Consider the following 25,053-nt stretch of genomic DNA (forward strand, 5'->3'; position numbering starts at 1 on the left):
TATCAGGGAATTGAAGCTAACCTTTTATAAAAATGTTTGAGAAATGTTTGTTCTTGTCTTGCAGTTAATTTAGCGCTGTTGAACAAAAAAAACAAATGAAATAAACTAATTGAACACCCTTTAATATGTTTAATGGACGACAGCTTAGCAGATTTTATTAGGCCCAATCATCAAATATTCATAGGTTAATCTAACATATCACGAAAATATTGTATAACTTGAGCATAGATATCTGACTCATAACCGCTCAAGACAGCATCATATTCGCAATCAAACTCTAGCATCAATATTGGCTTAACGCTGCGCGAGGGCATAGGGGTAATCTTGTGGTTTAACTTCAAAGCGCTCATAACTTTAAGAGCTCTTTGTTTTACGTCAGGATAATTTTTATCATTAGAACGATCAAGGATCTCAAAGGCAGCTAATTTGAGATCCTGGGGAAAGTTCTTGAAAAAATTGTGACGATCACACAGTAGCATCTCACCCGATTTGGGTTTGGTTTTTGGTTGGATTAATTTTTTGTATGTTTCAAATGCATCACGTCCCTCGGATTCTTCATCTTCTGCGGTGCCAATGGGAACCAGTTTTACACCGTTAGATTCGGATAGCTTATCTGCATCCTTGGAAACCACACTCAAAATTGCAGAGGCGGCCTTCTGGTGTGCTTCCTTTTTCTTATCTGAAATGCCATAACGTTTAATTGATGTAAGTGTACAGCATGCCACGAATTTGGGAGCATTCGGATTTCGGTTTTGTTCAACAATTTCAAAAACCGGATACGGCATATCATGGCTCTTACAAAACTCGCACAACTCCTTAAACATATCCCGATTAGGATCGATGAGTTCATTAGATTCACCTGTATCATTAATTTTCGCTAGATCCCCGCATTCAGGTAGTTCGTCCAGTTTTCCTGATGAAAAGTTTAATAAGCAAAGCAATCCTTGGCCAAGTTAATTCAAAGTGTCCTTACCTTTTCCATTGGCCTCCATATTTAATAAAGTTACTTTGCAATTAAAGCTGCTCTCCTCACCTTTAGAGTAATTAAATTCCAAACGACCGCAGTTGATTTTCCTGCAAAATTCTAACAGATCTTACAGATTTTTTTATTTACTTTTTATTTTCTTCTTAGCTTCTGTAAGGTTAGTTCAGCTCTGGTGAATTAATTTAATTTTAGTTTCTTCAAGTTAATGCAATAGGCCTACTTGGATTGTCAAGTTGAAAAGATTCAATTGTCAACTGTCAATTGTCAACTGCCAATTGTCAAACTCCCCGGCACAGTGGCTCCACTAATTGAGATGGTCACACTAAGCGATCACGCACGCAGTAACTACCCACACTCCAGCCAGACCATATGTGTGTGTGTGTGTTTGTTGAAGTCTTTGTTAAAAGCGGCTCAGCTTGGTGTTTAGTTTTTATAAAATAAAAGTGCCAATGTGTAAATAAAACTTCTGTTTAAATAGTGTATGTATAATTGTGGCTAACAAATGAATCAGAATTTTGTAATGGTTAAAGAACTGAACAACGTATTAATCATTTGCAATTGACTTGCATATGTGTGTGTGGGCTGCACATATACATAAGTGCACATGCAACGCAGTGGTTTTTTTTTTACAAGTATGTGTTACTTTAATACACATGTATGTATGTACATACATATGTATACATAAATGGGTTCCCAAGTCAGTTAAATTAATGTGTATTTATAAATTATAGGACATAATCCGTGATCGATTGTGTTCTAGTCTAAAGCCATCTATTTTTTTCCGGGAACAACTCAACAATGAGTGGTAAATAGTTTCGTGCGGAACAAATTTCCAAATAGACCGACATTCAGCCTTGTTAATACACTCGACAAATGAGCATATTCACTTTGGCCAGAAGTCTACAACGCCCAGGGAAGGGATCATCACGCATATGGAAATGGAGCATATTTGGCAATATTGGAGAGATCTAAATGGGGCAGAATGGCAACAGAAACATTGGTCAAGGGTCTAGTACGCATTTTTGAATGAAAACCTTGATCCAATACAAGTTAGTTGTACAAGAAACGGGTATGAATGAATATGCATCATGTTGGTTTAAATAGTAGAACTGGATAGGAAGTCTGTGTTAAACTCAACCAAACCAACCACCTTAAGCCTTTGACTTATTTGGTGACATTGTTTTTCTTTTCATTAGTTGATCAATTTATGCATAACAACTTTTTCACTTGTGATTTGAGTGAGTAATTTTCCTTCTGTCTTCTATGGCCTTCTAAAGAACTTGCAGCAAATTTATAAACATTTTTATGTGCTCTGCTCACACAAATCAAATAAACTACTCAACTAGTGATTTGATGGTTCATTCACAATGTAATTTCCTCTTCTGTCTCAATGTTTACATTTTCTCAGCCTTCTGAAGAGCTGGATTTAAAGAAGGACCACCCATACACATATAAACAAAAGCTGACACGTCAAATGGCACAAATCAATATTATTGCAATATTTTTATACGAATTTCAAGTACACAAAAAATTGCTTAAACTTTAACTCTCTGAGATATTGACAGAAAAGTTAAATGAAATTCTTGGATTTTGTTTAATTTTTGCAATTGCTACTTTTGTCATTAGTAATCGAATATGATTAGATATCATTTTGTGCAAGGGTTCAGTGCAGTTGATTGCATATGTATGTATAAGAATATTTTTGGCTTGAATCATCCATTGCATTTCGAATTTACACAAAATGTGAAATGACACAATTTTTCTTACGAAAAAATAACTCTTACCATGTGCACGTTTCTCTTTATCTATTATTATCACAAATTAAGTAAACATTAAAGAGATAGAGGCGCCAGGGTTTGTGATTTGTTTGCGACAGGAGAATTTGATTTAATTGGAAAATGGAGAATGAAACTTGAATCCATAATCATTAGGACCCAAGGAGAGCCGGGGAGTATGTGGATTCCAATCGAGGCATCAAAACCAAAAAGAGTTAGAAATGGACTCTATTTAGCCGCGCGTCTGGTCTGTTGTTTTGTCTGGATAATCATTGAAAAATATGATCAAATTACTAGAGAATAATGTTTTGATAACAAAAATGCCATTAATCATCAGTCTATGTACATTCGTAATAGAAATAGAAATTGGGTTTTCGTCCTTTTCATATTTGTTACCTCTGACTACTTTCTGCGAAATTTTAATGACATTAACAAATTATGTACAAATAAGTTTTTGAAAGATAAAATATAAAATGCCAGAAACTTTTGGCTTTTTCATAACTAGGTCAGAGATTTGAACACCATTTTTTGACCATATAAAATAAATAAAGTCATCAGTTCATATAGGCATGTCCACCCGTCCGTCTGTTGGCCTGGATTGAGGCAAATTGAAAGATATATATGCTTTTATTTTTTCTATATATCAGATTCAGATAGTCCGATTTACTATATTATATAGAAATGATTGATTAAAAACAGTGAACGTTATTAATTTTGTTGTTATTCTTTAAAACTATTCTAATAAATTTATTAAAATTTGTTCTATTACAATCTTTTTCTAATGGTTAGTTAGTTTAGTTTAGTTTTGAAGTTTAGAAATAAAAAACTTTACAAGTTTTCCAACAATTTCCATAAAATTTAATACTTTTGTAACGAATACATTGACGATTATTTGTGTCAAGTTTCATAAAAATCAGACGACTATATCATGTAGCTTCCCCATAGGAACGAGAAGCCAAAAAAAATTATTTTAGGAAACTTTTTGTCTTATCAGGAAGATAAATATTTACAGAATACATCTAGTGCACTTAAAATATGGCTCCTTTATCGGATATGTATAGCTGTCATACAAATATATGATATTTATTTCAGCTTTAGTTACTAGCCCTTTTTCTGGTGGAAAAGATTTTTACTTTGACACATATTTATAAGTGGGGGAAGATTAACAAAGTTAGTACGGCTCACGTGTTTGGGTTTGCCGTAGTCAATAAATACTATATCGCCTTAATTCGATCATTATTATTTCATCTGCTGGGGGCTCTTTACTATGAGCTTAAATCAGATTGATAAACATGATTCATATATGTATACAAATTTGTAAGAAAATAAGATACTAAAACATTTAATCAGTGTATAAAATGTTGATGAATTCATGTTTCAATTAGAGTAACGTATTGCCAACACACTGTGTGACTAGGTCAACCTCCCGACCAACCCTCGCATCTTTTTATTGTAAGTGAAAAGAATATGTAAACACATAAATATGTTTTGCCATGGCTGAATTCGTTTTTCAGCTATTCGTTGGATAGGGTTCGTTTCGACATCGACGCAGCTTTTGGGTGTGTGTTTTATTTATTATTTTGAATATTGTATTTCAGAGCACTAAAACTGAAAACATTTTAGGATAATTGTAATAAGTAATAGCATTAATTTGATTATGATTGTAACTGTAAATGTTTACTCATATTTTCATTTATTATTATTTTTGCTTTGTTTTCTTTTTTTTTTTTATTTTAGAACTGGATAATATGTGAAATAATAACCGTTAGAGTCTAACATGAAGATTAAACAATATGTTGCACATGTTAGAGGAAGTAAATTTATGTTGTGGAAATGGATATTACTAACGTGTTATCTTTGTTTAACAAAGCATGTACATTCCAAAAATAATGATGAAAACAATAAACATGCAGTACACAGTAAACAATTGGAAAACCATTTTCGATTCAGCCATCATGTATATAATGTTACAATCCCGGAGAATAGTCTTGGAAAGACATACGCAAAGGGGATATTGCATGAGAAGTTGGCTGGATTACAAATCGGGCCAAATTGCGATGTAAAATATAGGATAATAAGTGGAGATAAGGATAAAGTATTTAAAGCTGAAGAAAAACTGGTTGGAAACTATGCCTTTTTAGCCATACGAACGCGAACAAGCAATGTAGTGCTAAATAGAGAGAAAACTGAAGAATATACATTAAGGATAAGGGCACTTGTAAATTATTTGGATGATAAGAATACTACCAGCTTCGAAGCAGATGCAACGGTTCATATTCAAGTATTAGATCGTAATGACTTAAGTCCACTCTTCTATCCAACCGAATATGCTGTAACTGTCCCAGAAGACACGCCCAAACATAAAAGCATACTGAAAGTCACTGCAGATGACGCAGATCTGGGCATAAATGGTGAAATCTACTATAGTTTTTTAATGGATAGCGAATACTTTGCTATTCATCCAACTACAGGAGATATAACCCTATTGCAACCGCTTGAATATGCCGAGCATTCAAGTTTTGATCTTACAGTTTTGGCAAATGATCGTGGATCTTCGATTAATCAACAAAATCATCAAGCTAGTAAATCAAAGGTGCAAATACTGGTGAAACAGGTAAGAAGACTCTGAATAATATCATCTAGTGAATATAATTGTATATTTTTATTTCAAAGGTTAACTTTTATGCACCTGAAATTTATGCCACAACCTTTTCAAGTGTCACACCCACATCAGATTCCTTGATTTATGGAATTGTTAAGGTGAACGACAAAGACGTTGGAAAGAGTGGAATGATTAAAAGTTTGGAAATACTTGATGGCAATCCCGATGGAACGTTCCTTTTACGACCATCTGAAACTAAAAATGAGTATTATATTGAGCTTAATAAATTCGCACAGCTGAGCCAACAGCATTTCATATACAATTTAACTCTGCGAGCCGAAGATCTGGGCACACCGTCCAGATTTACCTACAAAACGGTTTCGATACAAATGAAACCAGAAATCAAACATGTTCCGATATTTACGCAAGAAATTTATGAGGTTTCCATACCGGAAACAGCACCCATTAATATGCCAGTTATTAGGTTAAAAGTCAGTGATCCTGATCTGGGGAAATATGCTTTAGTATATTTGGAAATTGTCGGTGGCAATGAGGGCGGCGAGTTTCGCATAAATCCCGATTCGGGTATGCTATATACGAAAAAGCAATTGGATGCAGAAAGGAAATCACAATTCACATTGACAGTATCGGCCATTGATCAGGCAAATGTTGGATCGAGGAAACAGTCGTCGGCTAAGGTCAAAATTAACATACAAGATATGAATGATAATGATCCGATATTTGAGAATATGAACAGAAATATAAGTATTAACGAGAATAATTTATCTGGCTCATTTGTTGCTAAAGTGTCAGCCAAGGATAAGGATTCCGGCGAAAACGCATACATATCTTATAGTATTGCAAACCTGAACACAGTTCCATTTGAAATTGACCATTTTACAGGTATAATTAGGACGACATCGTTAATTGATTTTGAAACAATGAGAAGGAATTATGCATTAATAATACGTGCATCCGATTGGGGTTTGCCCTATAGAAGACAGACTGAAATAGAATTGTCTATTGTCGTTAAGGATATTAACGACAATAGGCCCCAATTTGAGAGAATCAATTGTTATGGGAAGATATTGAAATCAGCGCCAATCGGATCTGATATATTCACGGTATCGGCAATTGATTTTGATAATGGTGACATCATAGCATATCGATCAATCTCTGGCAATGAAGATGGTTGCTTTAACTTGGACCCAACCACTGGAACAATATCCATTGGCTGCGATTTAATGGATGTTGCGATTGATAATCGTGTCATCAAAATATCTTCCACAGATGGGACCCATTTTTCCGATGAACTTACTATTAATATTAATTTAATCGACAGTTTGCATAAAGATTCGAATATTTTGCAAGGATTTGGTTCATTCGAATGCCGCGAAACGGGAGTTGCCCGAAGGCTTGCCGAATCGTTGGCATTAGCAGAGAAAAATAATATGAAAAGCGTCTCATTATCGGTTCTAAGTGACCTGACACTAACACCCAGTCGCTATGGTCAAAATATCCATAGACCGGAGTTTATCAATTTCCCACAGGAGTTATTTCTAAACGAAAGCACCCCATTGGGAGAGACTGTGGCATGGATTGAGGCCAGAGATCGAGATTTGGGCTACAATGGAAAATTAGTGTTTGTGATATCCGATGGAGACTATGACTCTGTGTTTCGTGTTGATCCTGATCTTGGTGAGCTGAAAATTATTGGATACTTGGATAGAGAACGACAAAACGAATACGTATTAAACATAACCGTTTATGATCTTGGATATCCCATGAAATCTCAATCTAAAATGCTGCCAATAACAATCATTGATGTAAATGATAATGCACCTGTCCTACAGAAATCATTAGCCACATTTCGACTGACTGAAAGTGCACGTATCGGTACGGTTATCTATTGTTTATATGCGACAGACGCAGACTCGGGAGTCAATGGATATATAACATACGAATTATCCGTCGATTGTGATGATTTTGTTGTCAATAAGACAACCGGCTGCATTGTATTGAGTAAACCATTGGATCGAGAGAAACAAGATCGATATGCTTTGCACATTACCGCCAAGGATGGCGGTACGCCTACTCTATCGTCGGAAGCCCTTGTATACATCTTGGTTGACGACGTCAATGACAATGCTCCAGTGTTTGGTGTGCAAGAGTATATATTCAAAGTTCGTGAGGACTTGCCCCGTGGCACAGTGATAGCCGTAATTGAGGCAATTGACCAAGATATTGGACCAAATGCAAATATTCTCTTCTCCCTCAAGGAAGATCCGCAAGATGAGGGCCTCTTTCAAGTTGATAAATACTCGGGTGCAATACGGACGCAAGGATACTTGAATTATGAAAACCGCCAAGTGCATAACCTTGTCGTGAGTGCCATCGATGGCGGAAGTCCGTCATTAACATCCGATATGCCAATTGTAATTGAGATAATTGATGTTAATGAAAATCGATTTGCTCCTGAATTTGATGACTTTGTGTTTCAAGGGATAATCAAAGAAAATCGACCAAAGGGCACATTCGTGTTGAATGTAACTGCCCGTGATATGGACGAGATTGATATGAATGCCAAAATCACGTACTCCATCACTGGTGGCGATGGTCTGGGTATTTTTTCGGTCAACGATAAAGGCTCAATACATTCCCTGTCCCAACTGGATGCAGAAACCAAAAGCTTCTATTGGTTAACGTTATGCGCCCAGGATAACGCTATAGTTCCGCTTAGTAACTGTGTAGAGGTAAGCAATTTAACTTGATTAGCTAGAACGAATTTAACATTTTGTTCTTTTGCTTTGCTTTTGCTGTTTTTAGGTATACATAGAAGTTCAAAACGAAAACGACAATATCCCCCTAACAAGTAAACCAGTCTACTATGTCAACGTAACAGAAGGAAGCCCCGAGAATATTGAAATAATTAAACTCACTGCAATCGATCCCGATAGAGATGACACACAATCCATTACCTATAACATCATATCCGGAAATCTGGTTGGATATTTCGAGATTAATTCAGTAACAGGTAAACTAGTCTAACAGATTAGTTTCAAATCTTTTTTAATATGTTTTTTTTTGGATTTTAAGGGGTTCTTAAAACGACAGCACGAAAACTCGACAGAGAAAATCAAGCTGAACACATTTTAGAAGTGAGTTTTTAAAGGAGAAAATTATTCGCAGCACTGAAAACTAATTTATTATTATTATTTTTAGGTTGCTATCTCCGACAATGGCTCGCCAGTTTTAGCTTCTACAACTCGAATTGTAGTTAATGTTTTGGATATTAACGATAATAGCCCGGAGTTTGATCAACGAGCTTATAAAATACAGGTTCCTTCTACAGCCACTGCCAATGAATCCATATTTCAGGTAAGTCGGATTAATTTAGAGTCACTTCAATAGTTAAGCCAAATTTTAATTAAACATTTAGGTGCATGCGATTGATATTGATGATGGAGAGAATGGACGTATCACATATTCAATAAAATCCGGTAAAGGGAAAAACAAATTTCGTATTGACAATGCAAGTGGGCATATTTTCATTACCAAATCTTTGGAGCCTGATTTCGAATTTGAAATCAATATACGAGCCGAAGATAATGGTACACCGAAAAGAAGTCAAACCACACGAGTTAACATTGTCGTGATTCCCATTAAATCCAATTCACCAAATCCGCCTGTATTAGTTAGAAAACAAACTGATAATGTGGTCGACTTAACGGAAAACGATAAGCCGGGTTTTTTAGTGATGCAAATTCTAGCAATTGATGATGATAACGACCAGCTGTGGTATAATATATCAGGTAAGCAATTTCAACTTACGATCTAAGCGTGGTATATATTTTATTTGTCTAACTGATTTAATTGTGCAGGTGGAAACGAGGAAAACACTTTTTATATTGGCCGAGACAATGGAAATATACTTCTGTCGAAGCCTTTAGATTATGAGAAGCAAACAAGTTATAATCTAACAATCAGTGTGACTGACGGCTCAAATATAATTTACACCAATCTGTTTATCCAAGTAATTGATACCAACGACAATACACCACAATTTACGAAAGATATATACCATGTGAATATATCGGAAAATATTGAAGAAGAGTCAATTATAATGCAACTTCATGCAACTGATAAAGATGAGGATAAGAAGTTATTTTATCATCTCCATGCCACACAAGATCCATCTTCTTTAGCATTGTTTCGCATCGATTCGATCAGTGGAAATGTTATTGTCACCCAGAGGCTAGATTTTGAGAAAACGGCCCAGCATATACTTGTGGTTTTTGTAAAAGATCAGGGTACACCGGGCAAAAGGAACTATGCCAAGATAATCGTTAATGTTCATGATCATAATGATCATTATCCGGAATTTACTGCAAAAATCATACAAAGTAAAGTGCCCGAAAGTGCTGCAATTGGCTCTAAGCTCACTGAAGTTCTGGCAATTGACAGAGACAGTGGTCAAAACGCTGAACTGCGTTACTTTATAATTACTGGTAATGTGGGCAGTGTGTTTGCCATCGACTCAACCTTTGGCATTATAACATTAGCTGGCAAGCTTAATATTAACAATGTGCAAGAATATATGCTACAAATAAAAGCAGCAGATCAGGGCAATCCATCGTTATCATCTCAAATTCCAGTGCATATCATTGTAACCATGTCTGAAAACGATCCACCAAAATTCTTTCCCAATGCTATTGTACTGGAAATTTTTGAGAATTTAAGTGTTGGAACATTTGTGACACAAGTAACAGCACGTTCATCATCATCGGTCTTTTTCAATATTATTGATGGCAATATCAACGATACTTTTCGAATTAATCCATCGACTGGAGTCATTGTTATCAATTCAAATATTGATTATGAGACCAACAAGTAAGTATTTCAACGAAATAGAAAATGCTATATTGACTTAAATTAATTGTATTACTCTTTTAGGTTCTTTAACTTGACTGTTCAAGGAACTAATATGGCTTCGGGCTCGTCATCTCAAAATATAATAGTCCATGTCTTGGATGTTAATGACAATATTCCACGTTTCCTTCAAAGCGAATATGTCGGCACAGTGTCAGAGTCCGCTACGGTGGGATCACGTGTCCAACGAATGCATGATTCAAAAAATAGGTAACTTTGTCTTAATGAATACACCCGACTGCGTTTACAAAACCAACACATTTTCATCTGTTGTAGTCATCTTACACTAAATGTATCTGATGCCGACGTTGGATTAAATGGAATGGTGCAATATATCATAAATGATGACTTGGCCAAGTCCTTATTCAAAATAGATCCAACAACGGGGACTATTGAAACTTTACAGCGATTGGATTATGAGAAGGATTCAAGATATTCGTTTTATGTTACGGTAACTGAAAAGACTCTAAAACAAAAAAATGTTGACTAACCCTTTTAACATTCATATACAAATAGGTAAGCGACATGGGCAAACCGAAACTGCATTCGATCACAAAAGCACATGTTATAATACATGTCAGCAATATCAACGATTGCCCTCCCATATTCGATGAAAGAGATCTCAATGTAACTTTATTCTTGCCAACCTTTGAGAACGTATTTGTTGCCCATATTAATGCATTTGATGCGGATAATGATAGTATACGTTACGATATTGTAGATGGAAATGCTAATGATGGTTTTCAGATAAACCAGTTTACAGGAATTCTAACAACTAGGTAAATCCTTTTCGTGGTTTTCAATTTAAATAATCTATCTAATCATATAATAATTTCCTTTTTAGAAACTTCAATTCAATAAATGGTGATTTGACGTTGCACATTCGTGCCTCTGATGGAATCTTCTCGGCAATCCTACTTGTTAAAATAAACATTGCGTCTACGGCAGATACGAATTTCATTTTCCAAAACGAAATTTATAAGTTTTCAGCTGTTGAAAATAGCACAAAAGTGTCCCATTTGGGAATAGTTAATGTCATAGGAAACACTTTGAATGAGAACGTTGAATATCGCATCCTTAATCCAACTGATATGTTTGACATTGGCATAAGTTCGGGAGCCTTAAAAACAACAGGACTTATCTTTGATCGGGAAGTGCAAGATATGCATAAACTGTTTGTGGAGGCAAAGTCTCTATTTTACGATGGAATTGAGTTCAATAATCGAAGAGCAGTCACAGCGATACATGTTTCCATATTGGATGTAAACGATAATTGCCCAATATTTGTCAACTTGCCATATTATGCCACCGTTTCGATTGATGATCAAAAGGGCACAGTTATCATGCATGTTAAGGCCATCGATTTGGATACTGGGGAAAATGGAGAAGTGCGATATGAGCTAAAAAAGGGAAATGGAGAGCTGTTCAAATTGGACAGAAAGAGTGGAGAGCTTTCGATTAAACAGCATGTCGAAGGGCATAACCAGAATTATCAACTTACAGTTGCCGCCTACGATGGAGCAATCAATCCATGTTCTTCAGAGGTCTCGCTCAATGTAAAAGTAAGTTTGAGCTATCTTATCTTTGTATAGAAGATGTATTCATTTGATCCATTCTATTCGCTTACAGGTGATAGATCGATCGATGCCCATATTTGAAAAACAATTCTACGATGTCAGTGTCAAAGAAGATGTGGAAATTTATTCAGTGTTGTCTATATCCATTGAAGCTCAGAGTCCGTTAAATAGAAAACTTATCTACACCATTTCGTCTGAGGATAAGGATCAACATTTTGAAATTGACTACAATACAGGTAAATTAAAAATATAACTTTCTAATAATAATAGAAGTAAATTGTGTGTTTTTGTCTTTGTTTAGGATCAATTTATGTGGTTAGCGAGCTAAATTATGAAGAGCAAACAAATCATGATATAACAATTCGAGCAACGGACAGCTTTTCTGGAATTTATGTAGAAGTGTTCCTCTCTGTCACTGTCATTGATGTAAATGATTGTTATCCGGAAATCGAAAGCGATATTTACAATATTACGCTGCCAGAGAATACTCCATTTGCATCTCAGATATTGAAAATAAATGCCACAGATGCGGATACTGGTGCAAATGCGAAGCTTTCCTATTTTATTGAATCCATCAACAGTGAAAATGATTCGGAAATCTTTTACATTGATATTAATGAGGGCCATCTTTATCTGAAAAAACCATTGGATTATGAACTGAAGAAATTTCATCACATTGTCGTACATGTAAAAGATCACGGCTCTCCACCATTAAGTTCCAGATGCAACATTTTCATAACAGTGAAAGATCTCAATGACAATGCTCCCCGCTTTATTGAACCGTCATTTTTCACTAAGCTATCTGTGGCAGCGAAACGAGGACAATTCGTGGCACTACCCAAAGCGTATGACAATGATATATGTGATGCAAATAATTTGGAATACAAGATTATTTATGGCAACGATCTGCAAACGTATAACATCAATAAATACAGCGGAGTAATAACCCTTCAAAATATGTTAAATTTCACCGACAAAACGAATACTGTTTTGAATATTTCCGTGTCGGATGGCGTACATACTACATATGCTCGATTGAAGATTGTCTTACTGCCTGAGAATAGAAAGAGTCCACAGTTTGAAAACTTTGCCTATGAGGCACAAATTTCGGAAAATCTGCTGCATGGCCATAATATTATTACGGTATGCATTTTCTCTTGCCCGCTAATTTTTATTTTATTTAAAAATCTTTCTTTCTTATAGGTGAAGGCAACAGATAGTGACATTGGACAGTACTCTAGTCTCTATTATGAAATTGACTCGGAAGAAATGAAAAAGTTCTTTGATATCAATCGCAGTACGGGTTTAATAACATCGAAAGTAACCTTTGATCGCGAACAGAGGGCAGAGTTTAATATACTATTAAAAGTAACTGATGGAGGCAGTAAATTTGGATTCTCAACCCTAAAAGTCCTGATAAATGACATTAATGATAATAGTCCGTTTTTCTTTTTAAAAGAATACAAAATTGTTATTAGCGCCGATGCCCAGCCCGATGATTCAGTTCTGTTGGTAAGTAAATGGTTTAATATACTTTCATTTAATAGATGATTCACGGACTGATTGATGGCATAATCATTAAAATTATCAATTTAGTTGAAATATGAAATCTAATTAAGCAATTTAATATACACTTTTGTTTTAGATAAAAGCCATGGATAACGATATCAAAAACAATGGTGAAATTAAATATGAGATCGTTCACGGTTCAAAAGATGTTGCGCTTAAAGATGTTTTTGAAATAGAAGAGAATACCGGTGAAATCAAACTGAAAAAGAATTTGAAAAAATATGAAAATCAAATGTTTCAATTTTTTGTACGCGCTTCCGATTGTGGTGAGCCCAGTTTTCATAGCGATATACCAGTGTCGATTGAAATGATAAGTCCCGATGTAGTTATACCAACATTTGAGAAAACATCGATTATATTGAAGATTATTGAGTCCACATCGCCGGGAACAGTTCTCACAAAACTGCATATATTTGGAAACTATTCGTTTAAATTCTCTATATCGGAAGACCAAGATAAATTCTATGTATCTGACACTGGTGAATTGATTCTGGAGCAGACCTTGGATCGTGAGCAAAAGGAGACGCATTATTTAATTGTCGTGGCGGAGACAACAACTGTGCCGATTCTATATGCCTATGCCGACGTGGTTATCCATGTGCGAGATGAAAATGATAACTATCCGCAATTCGACAGTTCATTTTATAGTGCCAGCGTGGCAGAGAATACCGACAAAGTGGTCTCGATTGTTAAGATAACCGCCACAGATGCCGATAGTGGTCCCAATGGCGATGTTCGATACTATTTCGAAAATGATTCAGAAAGTGTTAGCAACATATTCGACATCGATATTTACACTGGTTGGATTACCCTGCTAGCTTCCCTGGATAGAGAGCTGAGATCTGAGTATGATTTGAAAGTAATTGCCACAGACAACGGACATCCCAAGCATGATGCAAAAGTCCCAGTATCAATTAAAGTGGTCGATTGCAATGACAATGCCCAACAATTCAAGTTGCCCATTAATAAAATTACTGTGTCGGAAAATGCATTGCCTGGAACTGTCTTGGATAACTTTTTACTAATAGATCCTGACATTGAGAAACAGGAGATGAACTATTATATAATAGCTGGCGATAATCAGTCACAATTTCAAATTGGTAAAACCGGCGAGTTGTTCATCACAAAGCAATTGGATCGAGAGAATATATCATTCTACAACTTGAGCCTTTTGGCCACCGATGGTAAATTCATTGCCGAAGCAAATGTGGAGATTCAAGTGAAAGATATAAACGACAATTTGCCATATTGCCTGAAACCTCGATATCACATTAATGTAAATGAATCCATTCCTGCGGGCACAGTTTTGACGGATGTTAAAGCTATTGATTTTGACTCAAGTGACGATTTCAAGTTGCGTTATTTCATATCTGGCAAGGGCTCCGATGACTTCACTATTGATAAAGATAAGGGTAGCCTAAAAGTGATTAAAGTTCTGGATCGAGAGATATGCCCAAAGTATAAGCTTGTTGCCCATGTACAGGATGGCAAAGAATTGGCACATGAATGCGTTTCCGAAATAATAATCACCGTAAACGATGTGAATGACAATGCACCGATATTCTCAATGAATCAATATATAGTGAGTATACCAGAGGATGCCCAATTGCAGACATTAATCACAAAGGTGCATGCAACTGACAAGGATTTCGGGGTTAACAGAAAAGTCAGATACTCATTGATGGGACAAAATTATGATCATTTTGAAATTTCCAAATCGTCTGGTATCATTCGTTTGGAAAAGAATCTGGATCGTGAAACCATACCAATGTTCAATTTAACAGTCAAAGCTGAGGATCATGGAGTGCCGAGATTATATTCCACTGCCAATTTGCTGATCAACATTTTAGATATCAATGATAATCCGCCAGAGTTCAGTCTACGGCAATATCTATGTCAAGTGCATGAAAATGCTACCATCGGGGTAGAGGTTTGTACCGTCTATGCCACCTCAAAGGATATTGGTGTGAATGCGGACATCCTCTACTATATTATGGGTGGCAACGAGCAACGCAAATTCTCTATTGACTCCAAGACAGGTGCATTAACGCTGAATGAATCGCTTGACTATGAGATGTCCAAATATTACTATCTGACCATACAGGCCATTGATCGTGGCACACCGCCGCTGAGTAATATAGCCCATGTCAACATATCCGTTTTAGATGTCAACGATAATAGTCCCAAATTTGTGCAGGATATATACCGGGTTAATGTACTCGAGGATATAGCTTTGGGCAAACAAATTGCAACTGTGAAGGCCATTGATGACGATGCCGGTTTAAATGCAAAGCTACACTATAACATTAATGGAGGCGATAATTTCGGACAGTTTTCAATTGACGAGATTAATGGAACAATATGCGTTGCCAGGCCACTGGATCGTGAAACGAAAGCCAAATATAATCTAGAGATTCAAGCCTGTGACGGGGGCATTCCGCAACGTTGTGGCAGTGTACAAATCATTATTGTTGTCTTGGACACCAATGATAATAATCCAGTCTTCTCCAGTCCGAATTACACGATTGTTCTTCAAGAGAATCGTCCACTGGGCTACGTTCTCATCACTTTTGATGTGTCGGATGCAGATGAACCACCCAACAGTACGCCCTACACATTCGATATTCGATCCGGTAACGAAGGAGGTCTGTTTCGACTCGAACAAGATGGATCCTTGAGTACGGCATCGCGTTTCAATCACAAATTGCAAGATGAATTCTCCATACAAATTCGGGTATTTGACAATGGAACTCCGCCCCTATATTCCGATACTTGGGTTCAGGTCAAAATCATTGAAGAGAGTCAATATCCGCCAATTGTCACTCCATTGGAGATCACGGTTAATTCACTTGAAGATGATTTCTCGGGTGCTTTCATTGGAAAACTTCATGCCTCAGATCAGGATAAATACGATGAGCTTACCTACAGTCTGGTAGTCACTAAAGCCGAATACATTACATCAAAACTTTTCAATATTACGAAAACTACAGGAAAAATCTATGTCATATCCAATCTAGACATCGGTCAATACAAGTTAAATGTATCTGTCTCGGATGGCAAGTTCACGGTATATTCTACAGTGAAAGTGAATGTGGAGCTTGTTACAATAGATATGGTTAAAGAATCGGCTGTCATTAGATTCCATAAAGTGTCCGCCTCGCAGTTTCTATTGAGTCACAGGAAAAGTTTCATGCGTTCTATACGGGATATTATGCGTTGTCGGCAAAAGGATGTCATTTTAATAACTTTGCAACCGGAAACTACTACGGCACAATTTAGCCCAGATCATCGAAGGACAACACGCTCTGTGGATAGCAATTTAAATGTGGTATTTGCAGTACGCAAACAGCAAATAATACCGGATTCCGATGCCTTCTTTACCAGCGATGAAATACGTCAAACCCTGTTGAATAAGGAAATCGAAATCGAGAATGGCTCGAACTTGGCAATTGATGAGATTCTGCCAACCTTTTGCCAGACTAAACAAAACACATGTGTTCATGGCAAATGCAAACAGATTATTCGCCTACTCAAGAATAATATTACAACTGTCTCAACGGATGTGATAAGTTTTGCAGCCCCATCCTATGTAATGGCCAACAAATGTATTTGCAAAGCCGGCTACGATGGCAAAAACTGCAATGAATCGATCAATGCTTGCTCCTTGGAGCCCTGTTCAGCTGAAAAGAATTGTGTGCCATCCGAATCGGAGCTGGGCTATCAATGCGTTTGTCCGAAGGGATATTCGGGAGCATTTTGTGAAATCAAATCATCGAAATGCATAAATGAGACTTGTGATGATAGTTCTCTGACCGCCGTTTCGTTTGGCGGCAAGAGCTATGCCCATTATAAGATAAATAAGATAAAGGCGAAGAACACATTGGAAAACGAATTCTCGTACTCGCTGCAAATTCGAACTGTACAGCAAAGTGGCACATTGTTATATGCCAGCGGCAAAGTGGATTACAACATATTGGAAATCATCAATGGAGCTGTTCAATACAGATTTGATCTGGGCTCAGGCGAGGGTGTCATAAGCGTATCGAGCATTTACATTGCAGATGGCGAATGGCATACCATTATGCTGGAGCGGACACTGAATAGCGCCAAGATCATTGTGGATAATAAACACGTCTCGCAGGGAAGTGCTCCAGGGGTGAATGGCATACTGAATATTCAATCGAATGACATCTTTGTTGGCGCCGAAGTGCGTCCGCATCCGTCGATAATTGGCTATGAGGACATCCAACGCGGCTTCGTTGGTTGCATGGCGAACATCAAGATTGCCATGGAGTCGCTGCCATTGTACATCTCCGGCGGAAGCACCATAGCGGCCCTGAAAAGATTCACAAATGTTGAATTCAAATGCGATCCGGCGAATGTACTGGTGCATCTGGGCATATGCGGGGCACAGCCCTGCATGAACAGCGGCATTTGCAAGGAGCTGGGAAAAGATAAATTCAAATGCATTTGTCATTCACGTTTCTCGGGCAGTATGTGTGAAATTGATCTGGATCCATGCTCTTCGGCGCCATGCCTCTTCGGGGGACGTTGCGACTATCTGGAGCCAAATAATTATACATGCACTTGTCCGTTGCATTTATCCGGTAAGAGATGTGAATACGGCAAGTTTTGCACACCGAACCCATGCAAAAATGGGGGAATCTGTGAGGAAGGCGATGGCGTGTCGCACTGTTTGTGTCGCGGTTATACAGGACCAAGCTGCGAAATCGATGTCAATGAATGCGAGAATCAGCCCTGTGGTAATGGAGCCACGTGTATCAATGAAGCTGGAAGCTTCCGATGCATATGTCCTTCATATCTAACTGGTGCTAGTTGCGGTGATCCACTCTATTCAAATTCCATTTCAACAAAGCTGAAAAACTTTTCACTCGAACATATTAGCGGAATTCTATTAGGATTAGCCATTGTCGTGGTTATCATCAGTTTTGTAATCTGCTGTGTCGTTTTGAAGAGAAACCCATCGTCGAACACAAGAAATGGAATGGGAAAGGCAAAGAGTCAACAATCCTATAAGGAGGCCAATTTGAACTCGCTATTGGACAAGGACAAGTCGTGCAAAGTGAATGCCAAAATAAGTAATTTGGAAGTGAATCAGCGTCCAATCAGCTATACACCGGCTACAAATGATAACTTATTTTTAAATACCACCACTTTTGTAAATAATCTGGATATCCTGCGTAGCTACGGATCGGCTGGTGATGAGCTGGAGAACATACCGTTTGAATATCAAAAAGTAAATCGAACTAATCAACATGTGAATATAAATGCTTGCAACTCAATCGATGGTGATAATGCCAGCTATAAACAAGAGTGGACTGAACAGATGCATTTAAAAACATTTGAAAATAAACTAAACAATGGTAAGTTTTAAAATAGAATTGGAAATTCCCATCAAAGAAATTCATTAGTTTTTTGTTGCAAATGTTTATTATTATTTTATCTTATAAATATTTCATTTTGTTCCTTTTGAAAAGCTGTTGTAGCTAGTTAAATGAATTAAATTGCATATGCTGGTCCTATGTTTAGACAACATAAGTTTGTCTTTTTCAATGTCTTTTACCTCACAGTCATAGAATACTCGATACTCCTTGTTCTCTCTAAAAAAAAAAAAAACTCTAATAATTGGTGTTACCCCTTTCAGATCTTAAAAAAGACTATGGGTCTCAAATGAGCCGCTTGTCGAATGGAAAACTGATTCAGGTTGCGATGCCCAATGTGTGCCATTCGTCCTCAAGTTTTGCTGATTATTCTGCACTGACTAATGGCCAATACCATTGGGACTGTTCCGACTGGGTTCGGAAGAGTCATAATCCGTTGCCGGATATAACCGAAGTTCCAGGAGCCGAGGTACCTGATTCATCAAGCTTCCACAGTAATGACAGTAACGAGTCAAAGTCTAAAAGAACTTTCTTCGTTCACAGTAAGTGTACACAAAACAAATTATAAGCTCGATATTGCGACTAGACTGGAATGAATTTTCCTTTCATATTAAATATTACTAACAATAAACCAAGACAATTTAAAGTCAATAAGTAGAAACATAAAGTAGATTTAAAATATAGCCTAGGTGTTTCTCTTGGCCTTTTTTATATTAAACTTTATTTGTAATTTGCTTATTTTCAAAAAGAAATTAAAATTTCCCCTCCCTACGAGATCAAATTTCATATTTAAGTCTGTCAAAATATCGTAAAAAAATTAAACTTTTGTTTCAATCAAATTAATTAATTTGCTTAATAGGAGAAGTCGATCCAACTAGAGATATAGCCGCTCTAAATGAGGATATTGCATCCGAATATATGGACTCCGAGATCGAAAGCTGCATTCAACCATTTATGATGCCGAACTCAAGTAATCAATCTGTATCAAGACTGAGTTCTTTTAATAATAGCGAGAATGAAGACTACAAATCAAATACAGGTAAATGAATAATTTGTAAATGATAAATATTCAATCTGACATATATATATTCAACAGGCAAAGTATATTTACGACATCCCGACTCATATTTACCTGCAATCCATTTTCCAAGTGAAACAGAGGGTGAAAGCTCAATGAACGAAGGTCCAATTATGAAAAAAGATATTGGAAAGCGAAGAAAGAGTGGTAAGTTCTCAAAAGAATTATGCAGATTAACCAAATCTAATTAAATTTAAAAACATTTTTTTTATTTTTTGTAGAAACATCAGAGGAAGTGTATCTTTTTCCACGTCCTATCGGCGAGGTTGGCTCCAATAGCAATATTTCTGTTCGACTCTGTGAAATTGAAGATTCAGAATTAGAAGAGTTTTTACCGCAACAATGATAAATTGAATGACATTATGTAAATACAAGTTTTACAAAACGTATTTAATGTCTTAATATTAATTTTATAAGAACTGAAGACTAGAAATATATATTTACAATAAAAATGTTTTTACCATAATTTATAGAGTTCAAAGAGTCCTAAAAAGCTATGCGATATCATAAGCAGAAACAAAAACAAAACCAAACTTTGCGTCTTTGTATGTAAAGTTGTTTTACCTGGTTTTTCTAGATCTTTAATCTAAGTACCTATTTTTGTTAAGGTATGCCAATTATACATATATATTATGAATATACAACATACACACAACATTCCATATATAACAATTGATTGTTTATAATTTTATAAATCATTTACTTATTATTTTTTCTTCTCCTTCGACTTCTTCTTGGCCATAAACTTGCGTCGTAGTTTTAAAAATTTATTTGATTTTCCAAACCATTTATTGAATTTTTCCATAAGCTGTTGAACAATACCAAAATTATGTGTTAGCTATTTGATGAGTTTTACTTGTACACTATTTACCTTTGGCTCCGGTGGAAACATTGGCGGATCGTGTTTGCTCAAAAAGTATTCCAAAAACTCATTTGGGCTCAATGGCTCGGTACGAAGACGCATTGTTCGCTCTATACTCAAAGTATCAGACACATTGGCTGTTATATCACCAGAATTATATGCCTGCAGAATCCTGGCAAGGGCCGAATATGCATAATCCTTGATATCGTCTGTGGCATGCTCCGTCATCAGTTCTAGCCAAAGCAAAAAACTAGTGCCATAATCACATTTAGGAATAAGCAAAACCTTTTGGAACACTTTTTTGAGTTTGCCCTTCGCTGACCATGGCATGCTACTAGTGCCAAGTAGGATAACCTTATCGGTTTTTTTGAGTACCTTTAAGATTTTCTTTGAAATCGATGGACCAAGCAGCCTAGGATTAATGTCCTTTTGATCTTGAGGGATTTTCTTCCAAAATAGACGATGAGCTTCTTCAACATACAATATGGCCGGTTGAAAGGCCTTTGCCACTTTCATTACAACATGTAAGAAATATTTCATATTATCAGCATATTTATAAATCTTTTCGGGGCTCAAGTTTATAAAGACTGCATCTGTATAAGGGGAATCGATATATATAGAGACATATTATAGTAGTCCTTGTGAAAATTTCTGAAAACTCTTACCTAACTCCGAAGCAATTATATTAACCAGCAATTTTTTACCACAATTGAGTGGACCAATTAATAATATTGACTTTGGTTTTGGAATATCAAACTCTCCCATGCCCAGCATACTTTCTTGAATAATCATTTTTATATCTCCCTTTGCTGGGCCAAGAGTTCTATATGAATTTCAAGACATATATAAATGTAGTATGGAAAAGAAGATTAACCAATTAATTACTTACGTTAAATTGTCTTCGTCTCTTGTGTCGTCAGCAACAAAATTAAAATCAGCAATAAATTCATTAAAGTCCCTGTGGGAAACATCCTCGATAATACCCCCATCTTTTAGCTCATTATATAATGAATCGAGAGTTCTGTCCTCAGTCATATCTTTAGGTTTTTTCTTCTTTTTGGGCTTCTTGCTCTTAGCTTTACGAACTTTTTGAGGCTTGTATTTGGTCTTTGTATCTTTTGCTAGAGCCTTTCTTAGCAATTCATATTCAACTCTTTAAATATACAGTAGACATTAAAATCAGTTATAAGACTAGATCTCACTCACCTCATATATTCGTCAACTAAATTTCTGAGTTCCTGATGTATTTTCGATAATTCCTCTTCGGTGATCCAGTCCTTGATGGGATCATGATTTTTGTTTAGATATTCATCAATGTTTCTCCATTGAATTGAGAAATCCTTCATTGTTTCTTCAATTTTCTCTGCAAAAGTATTTTGCATGATTATGTATATTCTATATCTATTTATCTGTCTAATGAAAGAATTCCAACTATACCTATTGCTTTGCTTGTTGCAATCTCATAGCCAACATCAATGATTCCTGCATCCTTTAATTTTTTCCTACGCTTGGCTTCTTTCATTTTCTGTTTACGTATTTTTTCCTTTTGTTTTTGTTTCTCATTCTTCTTCTTTTCGGCCAATTTTTTTTTCTCTTCCTTTGTCATTGGCTTTTTGTTCAGGGTCTCCTGAAATTCCAATGGAGTCATAGTTTCATCGATCACAACTAAAACGGTTCCATTTTTGATTGGATCAGGATAAGGATGAAAGTTTCCCGTTTTCACATAGCTGCGGAGGGAGGATTGGCATTTGTGAGCAAAGCATTAGAAAATGAAATTTTCATTATTTGCACTCACAAATCCTCAAACCAGGCACGAATATGATCTGATATATCTTCCATTATCCATGGTGAACGGACTTGTAGTAATCTGGTTCGCTCATCACTTATTATTTTCAAAAAATCCTCGTCTAGTTTTTTCTTTAACATTTCACCTTTATACATCTCCAGGACAGAATTGGCAAATTGATTGGGTCGAAGTAGTTTTCTCGTTTTTTTCATTCCAAATAATTCCTCTTTGAATTTCTTTTTAACTCTAATCATTTTCCTTGCTCGATAGTTTCTCCAAAAGGATTGAATTTGCGATGCTGCCTCCTCTCTTCGTATGTTTTCTTTTTTAATTTCCTCGGCTGAAAACATTATTTATTACTACATATAACCAACATAAATTTAGGATGGGGGGCAGTTTGACTTTAAATGAAACTTGGGTGTAATTACACTTTGGATATATTAAATCTCAATTTGTGTTGTATATTTACCATCTGTCGTATGAATGTCCAAATTAACGTCTTTATTTTTTAGTTCATCACAACCTTCTGTGGACTTGATATAGTCAGAATTGAATATGGTTCTTTTAACTGGAATGCTCATGGCTTGTTCAGGTTTAAATGTGAATCGATAGCTGATTTTCTTTCTTTGATAGACTTTAATGAATTTCTTATCATATTTGATATTTGCCTTATAAACTCGAGCACGACGTGCTCGTTCATGTGCTTGTATTAGTTTTATGGCCTCAGTAACTTTAACCAAATCCTTTGATGCTATTTCCTCTTTTTCCTCATCATTCATGTACAATTTGTTTTCTACTAAAATATTTTGCACATCCAATGGTCGACGATAGAGAAATTGGGGTGATCTCCATATCAGCAAATCACGTGGAGTCAAACGTTTAGCGATTAAGGCCTTGTCTATGTAAACGTATTCATTTAGCTCCATGTTCTTCAATTCGTCCTTGAGCCTCATTAGTTGTTGTGTGGCGCTTTCTACAAGGGTGCGGACTACCGCACGTTTTTGCACTTGATAAGTGTGATGGTAAATGAAACTTAGCTTATTGACGAGTTCCACATATAGAACATATAGTTCGGAGAAAATTTTGAATGATATGGCTTTATCTTCAGGAGGTTCAATTGTTTTTAGACGATTCTGCTTTTTTATTAGTTGTGCAATATCTTTTCTAGTAGATATCCAGTACTTATGATTTAAATCAAAAGACATATTGATATACTTCTTTTGGATATAAATGTTCAAAGCAATAGTTTTATGTTAGTTATACTTATGTAGGTACTAAATATAATAATAAGGCCAGTTAACTGATTTCCCAGAGGTTACTTTATCTTAAACAAGTCGAAATTTTTGTGTTTTGTTTTTTTTTTAAGGGTGTTTAAGGTATACGAAATGGCACAACGACTGACTCCTTATGGTCAATCTGGATTTCCAAAACTGCCCCATGGGATTTTTCAATAAGCCATTTCATCTAAAATGAAAGTGTCATTAGTAAAAATAAAGAAAATACAAGTCGTAACATTACCTGATTTGTATCTTCCAGAAATATTGGTTTCGAAGCATAAAACTGATGGTTGGGAACATCTTTTAAAAGGCCTGTAGATTGAAAATGTTTGGAAAGACTATTATTTACATTTAAGGACAATCTCATTTTGCGTACCTTTGGTAGCGACTCCAGGATGCTGAACATTGTTCCATATCTGTTGCATGCGCTGCGAATATAACTTAATTCTGTCTGTGTATTCTTGATGTTCAAGATTTTGGCAGTCCATGGCACTAACGTTAATCATATTTCTAAAATATACATAATTTATTAGTTATTTAGGTTGTATGTATTACGTATAATACTATACGAACATGGCTGTGTTTTGCACCAGTCTAGATAATGCATTCTGATCATCCTTCTTGGGCAGGGACTGGGAATAATCATTGTTTAAGTCAACAGAATTACTTCTACGCAAAGCTGGACTATGATTCTCGGTGTCGGCTAGAAGGTGTGTCCTCTCAGTTGGTTCTATGCCCTGCAAAATGAAAAGAATATTTAATAAAAAGTTTATGTGTATTGATAATTCTTGGCAGTTACCTGTGTGCCTAAGTCTTCGTTGCATTGCCAGCAGGTGCAAATCGAAGCAACGCAAGTCCAAATAGAACGCACGTATTCCATTGCGGCTTAAAATATTTATTTACTTATTTATCGCAATTGCTTTGTTTATTACGGATTGCCTTTATAATCTTTAACTTTGAAACAGTGTTGCTAATTGGCCAAAAGTGTGATTCTGTTAACAAATTGGAACTGTTAACCTTTCTCCAATTTGAGTATGTTACATGTCCAATTGGATACTGTTAATTTGCAGAGAAAAAGAAACTAGTTCAACTCTCAAATTTTTAGTACGGATAAAAGCCTTTTAAAACTAAATTCATAAAACAAAGTCGAGTTTTTCGGTAAAGATTTAAATAAACTATAGGCATATCTTTCCATTTATATGGTCAGCATT

The 25,053-nt window shown here is 36.0% G+C and overlaps 4 protein-coding genes across 5 annotated transcripts; 1 reads left to right on the forward strand and 3 right to left on the reverse strand.

Annotated features, from left to right (window-relative positions):
• Positions 1-128: 128 nt before the first annotated feature.
• Positions 129-1,201, reverse strand: LOC6642943. Of its 2 annotated transcripts, XM_002065790.4 has the most exons (3): positions 974-1,195; positions 860-913; positions 129-679 (listed from the first exon to the last, which is right to left on the reverse strand). In XM_002065790.4, exons 1-3 carry the CDS (start codon positions 990-992, stop codon positions 186-188), a joined length of 567 nt encoding a protein of 188 aa, XP_002065826.3. In that variant the 5' UTR covers positions 993-1,195; the 3' UTR covers positions 129-185. The 2 variants fall into 2 exon arrangements, with proteins under 2 accessions (XP_002065826.3, XP_046868209.1); XM_047012253.1 differs by having other exon boundaries at positions 129-913; positions 974-1,201.
• A 149-nt stretch (positions 1,202-1,350) lies between these two features.
• Positions 1,351-20,583, forward strand: LOC6642944 (fat-like cadherin-related tumor suppressor homolog). Its single transcript, XM_047012252.1, has 20 exons — positions 1,351-1,464; positions 4,498-5,374; positions 5,434-8,115; positions 8,189-8,396; positions 8,459-8,520; positions 8,585-8,740; positions 8,802-9,174; positions 9,244-10,252; positions 10,316-10,501; positions 10,568-10,742; positions 10,808-11,070; positions 11,136-11,853; positions 11,921-12,104; positions 12,170-13,011; positions 13,072-13,380; positions 13,514-18,821; positions 19,103-19,381; positions 19,699-19,878; positions 19,936-20,064; positions 20,139-20,583. The coding sequence occupies exons 2-20, from the start codon at positions 4,538-4,540 to the stop codon at positions 20,261-20,263; spliced, it is 14,025 nt and encodes a 4,674-aa protein (XP_046868208.1). The 5' UTR covers positions 1,351-1,464; positions 4,498-4,537; the 3' UTR covers positions 20,264-20,583.
• On the reverse strand, positions 20,521-23,779 carry LOC6642985 (IQ and AAA domain-containing protein 1-like). The gene is made up of 8 exons (XM_023176174.2): positions 23,035-23,779; positions 22,575-22,905; positions 22,217-22,506; positions 21,986-22,142; positions 21,669-21,932; positions 21,445-21,602; positions 20,789-21,372; positions 20,521-20,725 (listed from the first exon to the last, which is right to left on the reverse strand). The coding sequence occupies exons 1-8, from the start codon at positions 23,768-23,770 to the stop codon at positions 20,624-20,626; spliced, it is 2,622 nt and encodes an 873-aa protein (XP_023031942.1). The 5' UTR covers positions 23,771-23,779; the 3' UTR covers positions 20,521-20,623.
• On the reverse strand, positions 23,678-24,820 carry LOC6642986. Its single transcript, XM_002065793.4, has 5 exons — positions 24,642-24,820; positions 24,416-24,579; positions 24,219-24,352; positions 24,084-24,154; positions 23,678-24,029 (listed from the first exon to the last, which is right to left on the reverse strand). Exons 1-5 carry the CDS (start codon positions 24,720-24,722, stop codon positions 23,937-23,939), a joined length of 543 nt encoding a protein of 180 aa, XP_002065829.1. The 5' UTR covers positions 24,723-24,820; the 3' UTR covers positions 23,678-23,936.
• Between the last annotated feature and the right edge of the window lie 233 nt (positions 24,821-25,053).

Source organism: Drosophila willistoni (assembly GCF_018902025.1).
Source record: "Drosophila willistoni isolate 14030-0811.24 chromosome XR unlocalized genomic scaffold, UCI_dwil_1.1 Seg41, whole genome shotgun sequence".
NCBI classification, from domain to species: domain Eukaryota; kingdom Metazoa; phylum Arthropoda; class Insecta; order Diptera; family Drosophilidae; genus Drosophila; species Drosophila willistoni.

Excerpts from the sequence above, each read along its gene's own strand:
- LOC6642944 (XM_047012252.1), top strand. The coding sequence starts at position 4,538 with ATGAAGATTAAACAATATGTTGCACATGTTAGAGGAAGTAAATTTATG. Across the intron at positions 8,521-8,584 it reads AAGCTGAACACATTTTAGAA|GTTGCTATCTCCGACAATGG; the intron begins GTGAGTTTTTAA and ends TATTATTTTTAG. Across the intron at positions 13,012-13,071 it reads ATGGCCATAATATTATTACG|GTGAAGGCAACAGATAGTGA; the intron begins GTATGCATTTTC and ends TCTTTCTTATAG.
- LOC6642985 (XM_023176174.2), bottom strand. The coding sequence starts at position 23,770 with ATGTCTTTTGATTTAAATCATAAGTACTGGATATCTACTAGAAAAGAT. Across the intron at positions 22,906-23,034 it reads GGACATTCATACGACAGATG|CCGAGGAAATTAAAAAAGAA; the intron begins GTAAATATACAA and ends TAATGTTTTCAG. Across the intron at positions 21,933-21,985 it reads TTAGTTGACGAATATATGAG|AGTTGAATATGAATTGCTAA; the intron begins GTGAGTGAGATC and ends GTATATTTAAAG.
- LOC6642986 (XM_002065793.4), bottom strand. The coding sequence starts at position 24,722 with ATGGAATACGTGCGTTCTATTTGGACTTGCGTTGCTTCGATTTGCACC. Across the intron at positions 24,580-24,641 it reads ACGAAGACTTAGGCACACAG|GGCATAGAACCAACTGAGAG; the intron begins GTAACTGCCAAG and ends TTCATTTTGCAG. Across the intron at positions 24,030-24,083 it reads TTCTGGAAGATACAAATCAG|ATGAAATGGCTTATTGAAAA; the intron begins GTAATGTTACGA and ends CTTTCATTTTAG.